At 33.6% G+C, this 14,628-nt stretch overlaps 1 protein-coding gene across 1 annotated transcript; it reads left to right on the top strand.

Annotated features, from left to right (window-relative positions):
- The first annotated feature begins 1,046 nt into the window (after window positions 1-1,046).
- On the top strand, window positions 1,047-12,750 carry LOC128178343 (proteasome subunit alpha type-6-like). The gene is made up of 7 exons (XM_052845461.1): window positions 1,047-1,237; window positions 1,418-1,512; window positions 4,412-4,493; window positions 6,001-6,156; window positions 6,342-6,520; window positions 10,452-10,546; window positions 12,563-12,750. Exons 1-7 carry the CDS (start codon window positions 1,162-1,164, stop codon window positions 12,618-12,620), a joined length of 741 nt encoding a protein of 246 aa, XP_052701421.1. The 5' UTR covers window positions 1,047-1,161; the 3' UTR covers window positions 12,621-12,750.
- Window positions 12,751-14,628: the final 1,878 nt, after the last annotated feature.

The following is a 14,628-nucleotide window of genomic DNA, read 5'->3' as shown; positions in this document are numbered from 1 at the left end:
TAGTGACGTGTGCTTTTGCTTAGATAGAGTGTATGGATATGTTATAATTATCTACATATATTACAACTGCTTATAATTCATATAAATTTTAGCAAATAAACAATAGAATACAATTTTAAAAAAAGACATACAATACATTTTTAACTGTTTTGTGCAAATTATACAATCATTATGGTTTGTTTCATGACCCCGGGTTTAGAACCTCCATCGACATAGGCTGTCGAAGGACCCTCAAATGCGCTACTGGTGAGGTTATCCCCGAAGTTTGCGATGAAAATAAATCTACATTAAAAGATGTGAAATAAAATTTTGACCAATGTAATTCATAGTTTTCGAAATTTTTAGTTATCAGTTTACAGCTGTAACTTTCAAATCATTTTTTAACCAAAACCATTTAGAACTGTTTTAACAAGGTTTGGACTTTGGGCAGTACGTGATAACCTCCGATTTGATGAAGGCGGGGTATATTTATATGGTTATAACTGTCCAGCTATTGGCTAATATATATGCATACATTAAACCCCATGACACTCGTCCGACTTCATCCAGGAATGTTTATTTCGCTGAAGCAGCCTCAGTTTCACAAAGCAGAGTAACGGTTTTGACAATCTATGAATATTAATGAGCTTCTCTTAGCGAATTAGAAGAAAGGAGGTCAATGTTTGACAGCTTGATTTGATGAGCAAACTAATAGTAACATCCCACCGAAAGTCCAAGCTCCTGTTAAAACGGTTCTAGTTCATTTTTTTCTCCCAAAGGTTTTGTTATCTGAATATCGTGTTTACAAAATAACACGTTTCAATATGCGCTGACTGATTCGATGTCTTTGACAGGTGGTCTTCTGGGGAAAACGACTCGTAACCTCCTTGTGCCCCATTTTACCTTTTAAATTAAATACGAGACTAAAGATGGTCATATATATTTCAATTCGACAGTTGTTCAGGTTTTTTTATGTTGAATATATCATTCGTACATTTATCTTTTCTTTTTGTGGAAATACTTATTTTGCATCATCTCTAATTCAGAAATATTTGTCATTCCAAACAATGGCTTAAAAGAGCTAGCTCCGTATAAACAGGGGAAGAAAAGCTAACTCATTCCTACCATTCATTGTCGAGTTTTTATTTGGTCTCTACAAAGTCTTTGGTGCATATTAACATAATGTCCCGAGGAAGTAGTGCAGGCTTTGATAGACACATTACTATATTTTCACCGGAGGGAAGACTTTATCAAGTTGGTAAGTAAATTAAATATACATATATTTACTTTAACATTATAACTCGAATTTTCTCCACCGGCTGGTAAGAAAACAAAATTTTGATGAACATGTGGTACATAAATAAATGTATTAGATTTTATATTTGATGAAATTAAACAAATTATTCCATTATTTCCTAATTACATTTTCCCCCCACAGAATATGCTTTTAAAGCAATAAATCAAGGTGGACTTACTTCAGTAGCAATCAGAGGAAAGGACTGTGCTGTGGTGGTAACACAGAAAAAAGTGCCTGTAAGTATGTTTAAAATTACATTTTACATTTGTAATAATATGATGTCCATGAAGCCCTCTACCAAATTTGTGAAATTCATGACCCCTGTGTCAGGGGTTCTGGCTCTACAGTGGGGCCAATATGGTCATTTAGTAAAAATGTATTAAATCTTAAAAAATCTTCTTCTTTAATTACTCCCAAACATGTGGGGAAAAAAATGAATACATGGTTATGATGTCCACTAACTCCTCTACCCACATTGTGAAATTCATGGCCCCTGGGTCAGGGGTTCAGGACATGGGGGGGGGGGGGGGGGGATATTATAGTGTTAATGCATATAATGTTTTAAAATCTTCTTCTCTATTCTCACACATCTGTATGAAAAACTGACTTCATAATTATGTTTACCAGGAAGTCCTCTTCTAAAATTTTAAATTTCATGTCCCCTGGGGTGTTGGTTTTGACTCTAGGGCAGGGCCAAAATGGATGTATAGGTGTTAATGCATATGATGTTAAAGAATTATCTTCTTTACTCCCACACACCTGAAAGGAAAACTGAATTCATAATTTTGTAGACCAGATCTTTAAGTTTTTCTCCAAAATAAGAATGCTGGAGAAAACGTACCCAGAAGAAAACGTACCCAGGAGAAAATGTACCCAATTTACAGGGTACGTTTTCTCCAAGAGAAAACGTACCCTATGAAAATAATAAATAATGGTTTTCAGATGTTCTTAAATGAAACAAAATAAAATATACAGGTACCATGCATGAACATCTGTTGCTGTTGTTCTTTAATGCATACAATAATTTGTAACATACATGAACATGGCCTGAGCATTTTAGTTAGTCGACAATTAATCCACCATAAACGGAACCGTTTAATAATTAGTTTTTATTGTAATCTCATTTGGAGAACTAAATGATGAGTATCTGAAGAAGTCGATATCGCGTTTTTTAAAACATTTTTTTTAAATTATCTATAAAACAAAGTTGCTTTAATAAAACCAAGTCCAAGTCTTTTAAATATTTGTTTGATTCATATATATGGAAAGTACAACAAGATGTAACATAGAACAGTCAATTTGCTTCCGACGCCACTGACATGTATAATGTGTGGAGAGTGAATATTTTTACCTCTTGCGCGATGAGGCAATACATAATATTTCATAATAATAACTGCTCAGGTATTTAATTGATTACCACTATAATTAAAATCAGAAGATCTCGCATAGAGACACTCAAATCGGTAAGGCTACCGATAAATGGATAATTAGAAGAAGTAGGCTGATAACACTTTATGTCAGGTTTTTTGCTAAGATATACCTAACCATTAGAAACATAGGATGATAAAGGGTTCAGCCCCCCCACTTTTTCTCGCCGGAAAGATAATTGTTCCAAAATTTACGTTGTAACATTAAGAAGTTGGATTCTGAAGCATACTACACACGGTTTACGAATTTCTTGATTTTTGGGAAAAAAATTTGGGTAAGTGTTTTTTCTTTTTGAAGTATATGTATCCCCCCCCCCCCCCCCCCCCCCCCCCCCGGATTAGGATTCCCATGATTTTGGGAATTACTTTTTTCTCAATATTAGTCTAGCCCTCCCCCCCACTTTGAATTTGCTTCCGACGCCAGTGCTATGCATTGAAATATGCATAAAAGTAGCATTTATGCATTATTATAAAATTTTTAAAAAATATTAATTAGTATAATTATGATTTTCGTAGGGTACGTTTTCTCCTGGAGAAAACGTACCCTAGAGATTGGGTACGTTTTCTCGTGGGTACGTTTTCTCCCGGGTACGTTTTCTCCTGATACCCAAAAGAATAGGTTTCATAGTTCTTTTTGAAAGATTTCAGGCAGGGAGGTGGTCATCTTTGCTAGCCAAGGGTTTTCGGTCCACTTTGCTCCCCATAAACCCTTGGTGGATTTCATTATGAAAAATCGGTGATGTGGTGGCGCTATCTAGCGAGCAACTTGAGTTGCGCCCCTTGCATATTTACATTTTAATAGAAATAAACAACAGGTATAATACAACTTGAAAACATGTTGAGTACCGAATATCGGAACATAATTAATGATGCTATTAAATGCGAATTAAGTTATAACCTTGGGAAAGCACGGAATGTTTTATTCATAGTGTTTTGTAAGGACCTGTACCGGGAGTGAAAGGCGATTTATAAATATGAAAGCTTTCATGCCAAAAAACCAGGTATCGTCGTGAATTTTGTGGACCAAAGAAATTAAATAAAAAAGAGCTCACTGAACCTTAAAAAGCAATAACCATAAGCAGGAACATATATACTAAAGGGATAGGCAACTTCTACATTCGCCATGTTTACTTCCCATGCTATCACGCGAGCCTTGACAAGTTTGTAGAACTATGGTCAATCCCAGTAAAATATATAGGTTTTTAAAGCGATCAGGTTAGACCATCATTGGGCAGGCACTGTACTCGAGAACTTGTGTCTCAACTTGTTAAAAGCACCGAATGTTTTACCAAAGATCACACATGTGTTTTCTTTTAAAGTTTATATTTACAAGCACTGCGATTTGATCAGCTACTCGCAGCTGCAGCCAATCATAAAACAGAGCTTGTCACCGAGTTTTTGTAATGAAATCAGCCAAGGGTTTATGTGGAGCAAAGTGGACGGAAAACCCTTGGCTAGCGAAGATGGGAGGTGGTCGTCATTGCAAATTTATAATTTTTCTACTTCAGAATGAAACCTAACTAAATGCATATATGAGACTCCTCGACAAGTTTGTGTATGGGTTATATGCTACTCAGGTGACCGTCAAGGCCAATTGGCCTCTTGTTCAAAATATAACATGACCTAGCTCTTTTATGGACTACCCAATTTCTTTTCTAGACTTCTGAGCAAGATTTAAAAACTACTCTGAAATGAATTTTTCTTTTAGGATAAGTTATTGGATGCAGACACAGTAACTCATCTCTTTCAACTGACAGAAAACCTGGGATGTGTTATGACCGGCATGGTTGGTAAGTAAAACACCAGATTAATAAGAGGCTTTCTTGATGAATCAAGATGATTTCAAAATGATCTGTTAGATCCAATCATTGCACTGAGCTGAAAGCTCAAGTGAGCTTTTGTGATCATTTTTTTTTTTTGGCGCCCATCTGTCCAGCATCCATCTGTTCATCTACAAACATTCCACATTTTAAGCTCACCTGAGCTGAAAGCTCAGGTGAGCTTTTCTGATCAAAATTTGTCCGTTGTCTGTCGTGGTTATCGTTGGCGTTGACGTTGTTGTAAACTTTTCACATTTTCATCTTCTTCTCTTGAACCACTTGGCAGATTTCATCCAAACTTGGCACAAAGCATTACTGGGTGAAAGGGATTCAAGTTTGTTCAAATGAAGGGCCACACCCTCTTTGAAGGGGAGATAATTTAGAATATTGAAAAATTGTTGGTATTTTTCAAAAACCTTCTTCTCAAAAACAGTTAGACCAGAAAAGCTGTTACTTTTATGGAAGCATCATCAGGTAGTGTAGATTCAAGTTTGTTTAAATCATGGTCCCCCGGGGTAGGCTTGAGCCACAATGGCTGGATTTTTACATAAGAATGTGTAGAGAAAATCTTTAAAAATCTTCTTATCAAAAACTACTGTAATGTCGCATGTATAACAATATATTCCTATCGATATTTCTGTGGCATTGATGATAAATTTTAAAAAAAGAATATGACACTAATTTGTGGATTTTGATACAACCAGATAAATAGGTTGGAAAATATTGTAATGAACCAATTAGCAATTCTGCAATTGGTTGCTGTTTAATTTCATTTGATTTTAATGGCTACTGTACACTCTGGCCAATGTTGCCATTATTATTATGGTAGCAAACACTGAATATTAAATATGTAACTGTGTGCCTACCATGCTAACTTGTGAGTCAAAATAAGCTTTGCTTTCAGTACTATTAATACTTTTATTTATTTTGTTAATCTTTCCCTACAAATGTCCTTCTTTATCCTTAAATAAATGAAATAGTAAGTGATATGCAAATTACTGGGTATTGTGGGTACGGTTCTAATGACAGAAAATTCAATATGTCTAAGGGAGCAGACGTTTAAATTTTCTCTTCGCCCAAGTGTTGATAGAACTGGCAGTGTATTATCACTTAATATATATTTTTTTTATCTGTTATGTACTTTATATGTATTGATTTGTCTGTTATTACAATATAGTTAAACTTAAATGTATTTCAAAGATAATTAATACTTGATGTAAACATAGATTTAAAACTTGAAAAATATTTCAAGTACTACAAAATTGAATTTGGCAGAAAACGTGATATGGAAAAAACGAAAAGCCTTTACATATAATTGTCAGACATTTTATAGTAAAAAGAATAAAAAGTCATGAAGACATAAATATTTTTGGATTTTAAATCACATGCTGATGATTCAAAAAAAAAAAATTATGATGAATAGATGTGTTGTTCTTCGTGATTACTGAGTGTAATGTGTTGTTTGTTTTTTTTATAGCTGACAGTAGGTCTCAGGTGCAGCGAGCCAGATATGAAGCAGCAAAATGGAAATATAATTATGGTTATGAAATCCCAGTGGATGTTCTATGTAAAAGGATTGCTGACATATCTCAAGTCTATACACAAAGTGCAGAAATGAGGCCACTTGGGTGCAGTACGTGACTTTTCAGTACACTGTATATAATATCATATACATTTGTATTTATATGAAATACTAATAAACTGTATTTTTTTTTTTCAATTATTTAGTTTTTATTCATCAGAATAGTTGATAGAAATCTGAATGAAATTCAAACTGTTTGGCATAATACATACTTATAAATGTTCTTGCTATTGTAGGTATGATTATGGTAGGATTTGATGCAGAGTATGGACCTCAGGTATTTAAAGCAGACCCTGCAGGCTACTACTCGGGTTACAAAGCCACAGCAGCTGGAGTCAAACAGCTAGAAGCCAACAGCTTTCTGGAAAAGAAAATCAAGAAAAAGCAAGACTTTACGTACAATGAAGCTGTGGAGGTAAGAGAATCTTAGTAATTTTTTTAAAAACTTCTGTAACAGCATGGAGAAACAGGTGCAGAGTAAAAAAGCAAATTCGATTCCAAAATCGTAAAAATTTGTGATATTTTTTCCATTGAATCATTGTGCAAAAATTATAATAGTATGCATAAAGTGTTGTGTTGCTGGCTTGTTGTATTTGGAAAACCTAAAATGATATGTTATACAGGTTTATAGTGTCACCAATATTTTAACATTGAACTGAATAAGTTCTAGATATATTACATGTACATATGTTCCAGAATTATTATATCTTATATGATATAATGGTTATAAATGATCTCCTTAAAATTTAAAGGAAGTGACATTTATTTGGTATATATAAGTACATGGATTTGAAAAGAAATTTGGTCTTTTACCATTTTGATCTAATTTGGATTGGACAAGTCTCTGTAATACATACTACATTACCATCAGGTAATTATCTCTAAAATCTGTCCTGTTGAAGAAAAATTCATCAAACTTGAATAAAGCACATTGATTATAAATCATTATAAATCAAACAGAGACTTCAGTACATCAGACAGTTGACTGTTTACCTACGCAAATTAAGCAAAATCTGAAGTACATGTATTAACAGAGTACAATGTACTAAAATACAATTAATTCTATTGGTAATTCGGTATGATCTTTTGAGTAATGGTTGATTAATGCTGTGTGTTTTGTTGAGATGCTCAGCATTTTCAGTTTATTCAGCTTAAACAGAGTTTAATATTGCTGACAGAAATATGTAGGTATATATATGATTCATTTTGAAAAATAAATTGTCCTCTGTATTTGTTATAGTACATGTTTCTTATGTTTAATTGTTTACAATTTCTATTTGAGTGTTAAGTTTCGAGAAATTATAAGCAAGATACAGAGCTTTGCTCACAATTCTATTTTTGTACACAGATCTGAGACCATTTTTTTTTTTGCTTCCGTGCTGAATAGGAAATACCAAGTTAAAAATCTTAAGCTGAATGTAATAAACTCGTGAACAAAATATGACTCAAACCTAGAAAATTATGAGCTCTGTATCTTGCATATAATGATTGACGCTGAAATTTCGATTGATCATCAGAAATGTCTCGCTTAACGTTAAATACTTGTACAAATATAATTAAAGGATGATATGCTGTAACTACTCTCTGGGGCCCCTTCTTTATACAATGAACAATATGAAATCTAAGTCAATTTTTGATAGTTTTTCAGACACGAGTAAATAAAAACAACACCGTTAAAACAGTTTCCATAGTTCTGACACATTTCTGTTATGGGGATAAAGGCATTATCACTATTCCTAAGAAAAATTACAGCGGAAAGTCATCCTGTAGCCCTTTTCACAAAAAAATCTTAAGGTTTTGCGTAAGATTTCAACTTAAGAATATCTTACGAGAAATCTTAAGTGCTTTTCACGAACGCATTCGTAACAGGTTTCACTTAAGAATTTACTTACGAGTTATCCTTTCCCTAGCAACGATTTGAATTAACTTAATAATTCTTATAAAACAGGAGAAACATATAAATCAACCAACATTCTCATAAAAAAGATGCAAAACTGAAATTATATACCCCTTACATCGAGTGAAATCAGTGTGATGTAGTAGAAATCAAAATATGACGTCACAATCACAATGTGTGTTTAGTGTGACGTAGGAAAATCTTACGAGAAAAATTTGCCGTAAAAATTTTGGGAGAATTTATTTGTGTATTTTTTCAACAATAACTGCTATATAATGCGAAATAATGGTATAATGTGGCTTAAAACATTAAATTTAGCCGTTTTTCTTGTATATTTTACATAATACGATTATTATTTACAGTGTTGAAATACTTACGAGAGGGTATGTGCTATCGTAAAGTTACGACAAATTTTACACGTAAGAATCTCATAAGATGTTTTGTGAAAATGAATAAAAACTTAAGTTTTCACTTACGATAAAAATTAATCGTAAGTTTTTTTGTGAAAAGGGCTACTGGTTTGTAGCCATTTAATGTTTTTGAATAAAGATGAAAATAATGGGTGGGCCTTAGTAAAAAAGAGTGATATGCCTGTCAATACATTGATTTTTTATAGCTCTTTAACATGTCACGTGACAACATTTTTCCAGTGTATTTATCAAGCGCGAGTAAGGTTATAAAAGTCACATGAGTTTAGGCTATGTCATTTAATTATAATGGGGAAGTCAAATTAATTTTTGAATGTTTTAACTTGAGGAATTGAGCGCATTGAGGTACAATTTTCTTCTTCACATGTAACTATTATAATATATTTTTATGCCCCCCTTTGAAGAAAGGAGGGCATATTGCTTTGCTGCTGTCGTCGGTCGATCTGTCGGTCGGTCCACCAACAGTTTCCGTTCATTTTCTTCGCAGAGGATAAACATATTGAAATGAAATTTGGTTTACAGGTTTATCATGATTATATCTAGGTCAAGATTAATATTGGGTACGATCAAACAATTTTTGACAGAGTTATGGCCCTTGGACAACGAAAAGTTCCAGTTATTTGCAGTTTCTGCTCATTTTCTTCGCAGAGGGTGCACATATTGATATGAAATTTGGTATACAGGTTTATCTAAATAATGTCTAAGTCAAGTTTGATTTTGGGTATGATTGAGCAATTTTTACGACAGAGTTATACCCCTTGGACTTAAAAAAATTCCAGTAAATTGCAGTTTACGTTCATTTCCTTTGTGGATGTTTCCAAGGGAGGGGGGTATAAGTGTTTCACAAACATCTCTTGTTTTTTAAAAAATACAATAACTAGTGAGTAGTTGAGGAAGAAAATGTACCTATATGCTTTCATATATTTTGATTGCTTTATAAAGTGGGGAAAGAGGGGGAAGGAGAACAATAATATAGGGAATTGGAAGTTAACAGTGTACCCCTTCCAAATGTTAAGTTTTATATCTTGCGTAGGACTTGCATAGTATTGCATAAAGGTACAATGTCAAAGATTACGTGTATGTAAAAAAAGTGTAAAATTTGAATACTTTACAATATTTATTTTTTGTTATTCTACTGAGGGGCCATATTGCACAGTATCTTTTGAACATTTAAAGTCATTGTTGCTCAGGTGAGCGATGTGGCCCCATTGGCCTCTTGTTTACATTATTGCATTGATAAACATTGTATCTTATACTGTATATTATGATATTATATTGAACATATGATTATCATACAATTTTTATCATATGATATAAGATATTGTGTCAAAACAGTATCCGTGAATTTCCAAGATCATTAACTATGATTTTCATATGATATGATAAAGGTGGTCTCATAAAGGTAATGCCTCATAACGGTGATGTCTCAGTGAGCTTTGTAATCTGTGATTTCCTATGTTTTCCTTGGTGAGGATATCAACATGTCTTGTAATTAATGTGATCATTGGAAGTGGCTTCTTTTCGTCGTTTAAAGTAAACACATGCTTGAAATCTTATCATTCATCAGACTTAAAAAAAGCAATTGTATTATCACTGATTCAAGTCACATGTTAATTTCAAACCGAACAAGATTATTGGACCATTATAGCTACCAAAATGGTTATCTATCAAAACAACAAAACATATTTTAAATTTTAATGAAAGGGGTAGATTTCTAATAAAAGCAGTAGGTGGGAGACAGATTAGGAACAGAATGGTTGCCAAACCAGGATAAAGACTATAGTAAACCCCCACCCCACCCAGTTTCAACTGGAGGGACTAATAATGATGTGATAGTAAAAATAATGAAATTCCTTAGACAGACAGTCACTTCAGCTTGTACTTATGTCTTTGAATTATGTTACCTGTACATTAATCTAGATGGCCTTTGAAGATGTGAGCATTATGAACTGTTGTGTACACGAGACTTCATCATATACTGATGCCTTTTGTAACCTGACTTGTTGTATTTTCTGTTGCAGGTGGCCATAACCTGCCTATCCACAGTCCTGTCTGCTGACTTCAAGTCATCCGAGATAGAAGTGGGCGTGGTCACTGCAGAGAACCCTCACTTTAAGTAGGTTACAGTGCTCAAATAACTGGCATTCTATACAAACCCGCACTGTAGGTCCAGTACAATCTCCAGATTTAGCTATATAGCTTGAATAAGTTAAATAGCTTTATTAGGCTATTCAGTGTAGCTTCATGTAGCTATTTTGTCATAAATTTTTCTTTAATGTGTAATTTTTTCAGTATGTATAAGTAATCGCACTTGAGTGCAGTGTTGAACTGTTCTGTAAACAATGCATGTAAAGATAACTCATACAATTGTGTCTCCTTAAGAGACTTTGCACTTACAGATCTAAAAGTTTTGGGGCAATTGATTCATGACCACACAGTTACTTCTTGAATGAAATATAAAGGACATCAGTTATGGTAAACAAGATAATTGATTGGTAATAATTAAGCACAATGCAAAGAAATCATTCTTATCCATGCCTCATTGCACACAAAAGGGTGGACAGTTACCCAAACAATGGAAATATATTGTTTGCTTAAAGTGCTCAAAATCTGCAGTGTTAAAACCATCTTTAATTAATGTTAAGTTTCAATGGTCAGTGGTGCAAATATGAGAAGCAAGTTAATTGCGATTTTTTGTCTCTTTTCTTCAAAAACTGAATATAAATAGCTTTATCAAGCTATTTTGAATAGCTTAATAAAGCTATATAGCTTTTTCAAGCTATATAGCTAAATCAAGAGATTGTACTGGACCTGTAAGTAGTGTACAGTGCTCATATTACTAGCTTTTTGTCCAAACCTGCACATTAAGTTGCTTACAGTGCTCAAATAACTGGCATTCCGGTGCTGGACATCTCATCGAAAGACAACTCGCCGAATGCGACAACTCATCGAAAGTCAACTAATCGAAAGTAAAACTAACCGACGCGACATGTCAACGAAAGACATCTCGTGGATGACGACAACTCATCGATATAAATTGAAATAAAAATATAAATGTTCGAACACTTTTCAGGTTATCGTCTTCATTTTATTCTCAGTCACGATATGGCTGAGGGAGGAAGCGATTTTACATTTATTCCTTTGCAAATATAAGGTATTAATGTAAATGTTAATCAGTGCGAACACAATTAAAATTTTTGATACCTACTAGTTATTGTGTTTTACTTTTCACTTTTAGTGTCTACTTTTTCACTTTTATTTTCACTTTCGATGAGTATCGATGTATTGTCGTATCCATGAGATGTCTATTCCATGACTTGTCGTATCGATGAGCTGTCCATTCGGTGAGTTGTCGCATCGATGAATTTTTTCGATGAGTTGTCATAGACCCCTGGCATTCTATACAAGCCCCCACTTTAAAACTGAACATTGCTCATAAATAGGCTCCGTCACACAGGTATATAAACCCTTCAATTTCGTTTCACCTTATCGCTACTTGTTTTTTGTGCATTTTCTGTTTGAAAATAATTCATTAACCTCTATTATTGATGTAAGTATTTTCTCCTGGCATGGAAAAAGTGCCTAAAAAATTGACAATTTCATTGCAACCCAGTAACACAATGCAAGATGTATGTACACACAGATGAGACCTATTCAGCAAAATACCCTGAATAGTTAAGAGGTCTGGGGCTTATATAGGGGTTGTAGGGATATTAGGGGGGAAAAAGAGAAGTATGGCTTACAATGACTTTTTGAGTACTGTTCAGTTTTAATTAGGTAGCTTGTTTTGTGAATCAAAACATAACGGTATATACGTTATCTATATTATTTTAAAGCAAAACAGCCCACTTAAGAGAATTAGATGATTAGGCAAAAAAAAAAAAATAAGGATTGGTTTTTGGCACAGCTGCATTAGACCAATTACTGCAACTTTTGCCATATTTAAAAGGGAAATAACAGAAAATGGAGTTATTTTCCTTTGTAAATCTTTCAATAAAAATGAAATAAAAATACCTTATATAAATTAATTTGTATTTTGAATTGTGTGGCCTGATAATCAAAATATTAACATCTGCCTTTGTTGTAATTTTTTCTCGTGTGTATTTGATATTGGATGATATTTTCCTTTTAGAAAATTAACGGAAGAGGAAATAGACCAGCATCTTGTGGCCATTGCTGAGAAGGACTGATAGATAGCCAAGATATAGACTGACATTTCCGTGAAGCTTAGGAAAATAAAAATACATAGACAACTATCATTTCTCCTGAAAATGCCACTTTTTGTGACAATTCTTGTCTGAATACAACTCATTCACCTTCTAGTGTTGTTGTCTTTGGTTGTTGTTATCAAGCAGATTCACTAGGAATAAATAGAACAATAGCTTGACAAACATGTGTTGTGACAGTCAAGTGCTATATAGATCCTCCTCTGCAATCTTTTTAGGAATGGGAAATCATATTGTGACCAATTAAAAGAGATGATTTGAAACATGTTTTGATCTCTCGTAAGTCAAGATATATTTATTAACCGGGTTTTCCAACGGGAAAATCCGGTTATTAAAATGGTGAAAATGGCGGGCGGGAGGGCGGGCGGCTGCCAAAAGGGTACCCTCATTGTACGAAAAACTCCTCCTACAGTTTTCAAGATAGGAAGTTGTTCTTTTGCAGATCAATTGTACATATATCAGAGGTGTGCATATTGCTAGGATTTTGATTTCCGATAATTTATCGAAAAAATACCAGCTTTTGAACTTAGTCATTTTTTGGCAAAATATTGCATATAGGGTACCCTCATTGTACGGATAACTCCTCCTACAGTTCTCAAGATAGGAAGTTGTTCTTTTGCAGATCAATTGTACATATATCAGAGGTGTGCATATTGCTAGGATTTTGATTTCCGATAATTTATCGAAAAAATACCAGCTTTTGAACTTAGTCTTTTTTTGGCAAAATGTTGCATATACATGTAGGGTACTCCATTTCACTGGATAAGGGTTGACATGGATTATGGATACAATTTACATAAAAGAATACCCGGTTTGCTGTCACATTGACAGCTTTTCACTTGTTTTTTAAAATATTGAAATATATTTACATGTAACGCATAAATAGCATAGCTATACGTAAATGTATATGTTTATTCTATGCCATATGATGTAGTAACCGGCTACCTTTTTTTTTAAAGAAATTTTCCAAAACATGACGTTTTAAAGGATGAAATTAATAAATAAAACGGGTAGTTTAAGATTAATTTTTTCATCATCTATAGGTCAAATCAAAAACCAAAAAATAACGATCGGTCTCTCAACCAAAGCATAGCATTTGAAAAAAAGAAAAATCAGAACTCCCAAGTTGGGACAGAGGGATGGACAGACATTTATCGGAAATGAAGTATATAACACCCATACCCCATGCAGCTGACTTATAGTAGACTAATGAGTGAGTTCATTCCTAACGCGAACTGTGTATGGACGACAGCAAAAATATTGGGTGCAGATGATGATAAGACAGGTGGGTGGAGCTATAGACAAAGCATCTTACGGTATATATAGATTTTGTATCTAGCAAACAAAGAGTATTCTTAATTTTAGAACTTCCTATTTCTTCAACTCTCACCTGTTATGATTAATTATGAGAATATACAAATATTTTAAGTACAGTAGAAACATAGACTTGAAAAGCTATGATAGACATTTCTGCATTGCGATATTAGACGTCGCGCACGGTGTTGGTGTTAAAATGTCTTTTCAGGGTGCGTGCACAGTATTTGACTATTTTTAAAAACAAAAAATTAAACATATGTAATTGTATATACCGATCTGTTCGAATGAACGCGGACTTCAACAAAACATGTCATAAAATGTAGGAATTTTTTTTTATATTTCATAAATCGGTGTTAAAAACTGAAAATTTTACTAGAAATGGCATGTAGATAGGTAACACTTTTTAGGTACATATTTCAAATAAACTACATTATCTCGGTGAACTTTCATTTTAGGAGGGAAAATTTGGTGGAATAATTATTTTGATAATGTAACAGATATATGTCATGACGTTTTTGACGTAATCAATGCCAGGAATCAACGCGGGATCAAAGAATTCTCAGAATGAAGTTGTAGATGCGTAAAAAATCCCCGAAAATGGCCAGGGCAAGATGAGTTCATTACCAAAATAGAAATTGTGATTCAGGAACTTGCA

This window comes from Crassostrea angulata, chromosome 3 (genome assembly GCF_025612915.1).
Source record: "Crassostrea angulata isolate pt1a10 chromosome 3, ASM2561291v2, whole genome shotgun sequence".
Classification (NCBI taxonomy): domain Eukaryota; kingdom Metazoa; phylum Mollusca; class Bivalvia; order Ostreida; family Ostreidae; genus Magallana; species Magallana angulata.
Note: the sequence above shows the minus strand (reverse complement) of the source record. Positions and strands in the feature narration are given on the sequence as shown.

Bases quoted from the DNA above. Each gene is read 5' to 3' on its own strand.
- LOC128178343 (XM_052845461.1), top strand. From the start codon at position 1,162: ATGTCCCGAGGAAGTAGTGCAGGCTTTGATAGACACATTACTATATTT. The intron at 1,513-4,411 runs GTAAGTATGTTT...TTTTTCTTTTAG, and splicing joins TAACACAGAAAAAAGTGCCT to GATAAGTTATTGGATGCAGA. The intron at 10,547-12,562 runs GTAGGTTACAGT...TTTTCCTTTTAG, and splicing joins GCAGAGAACCCTCACTTTAA to AAAATTAACGGAAGAGGAAA.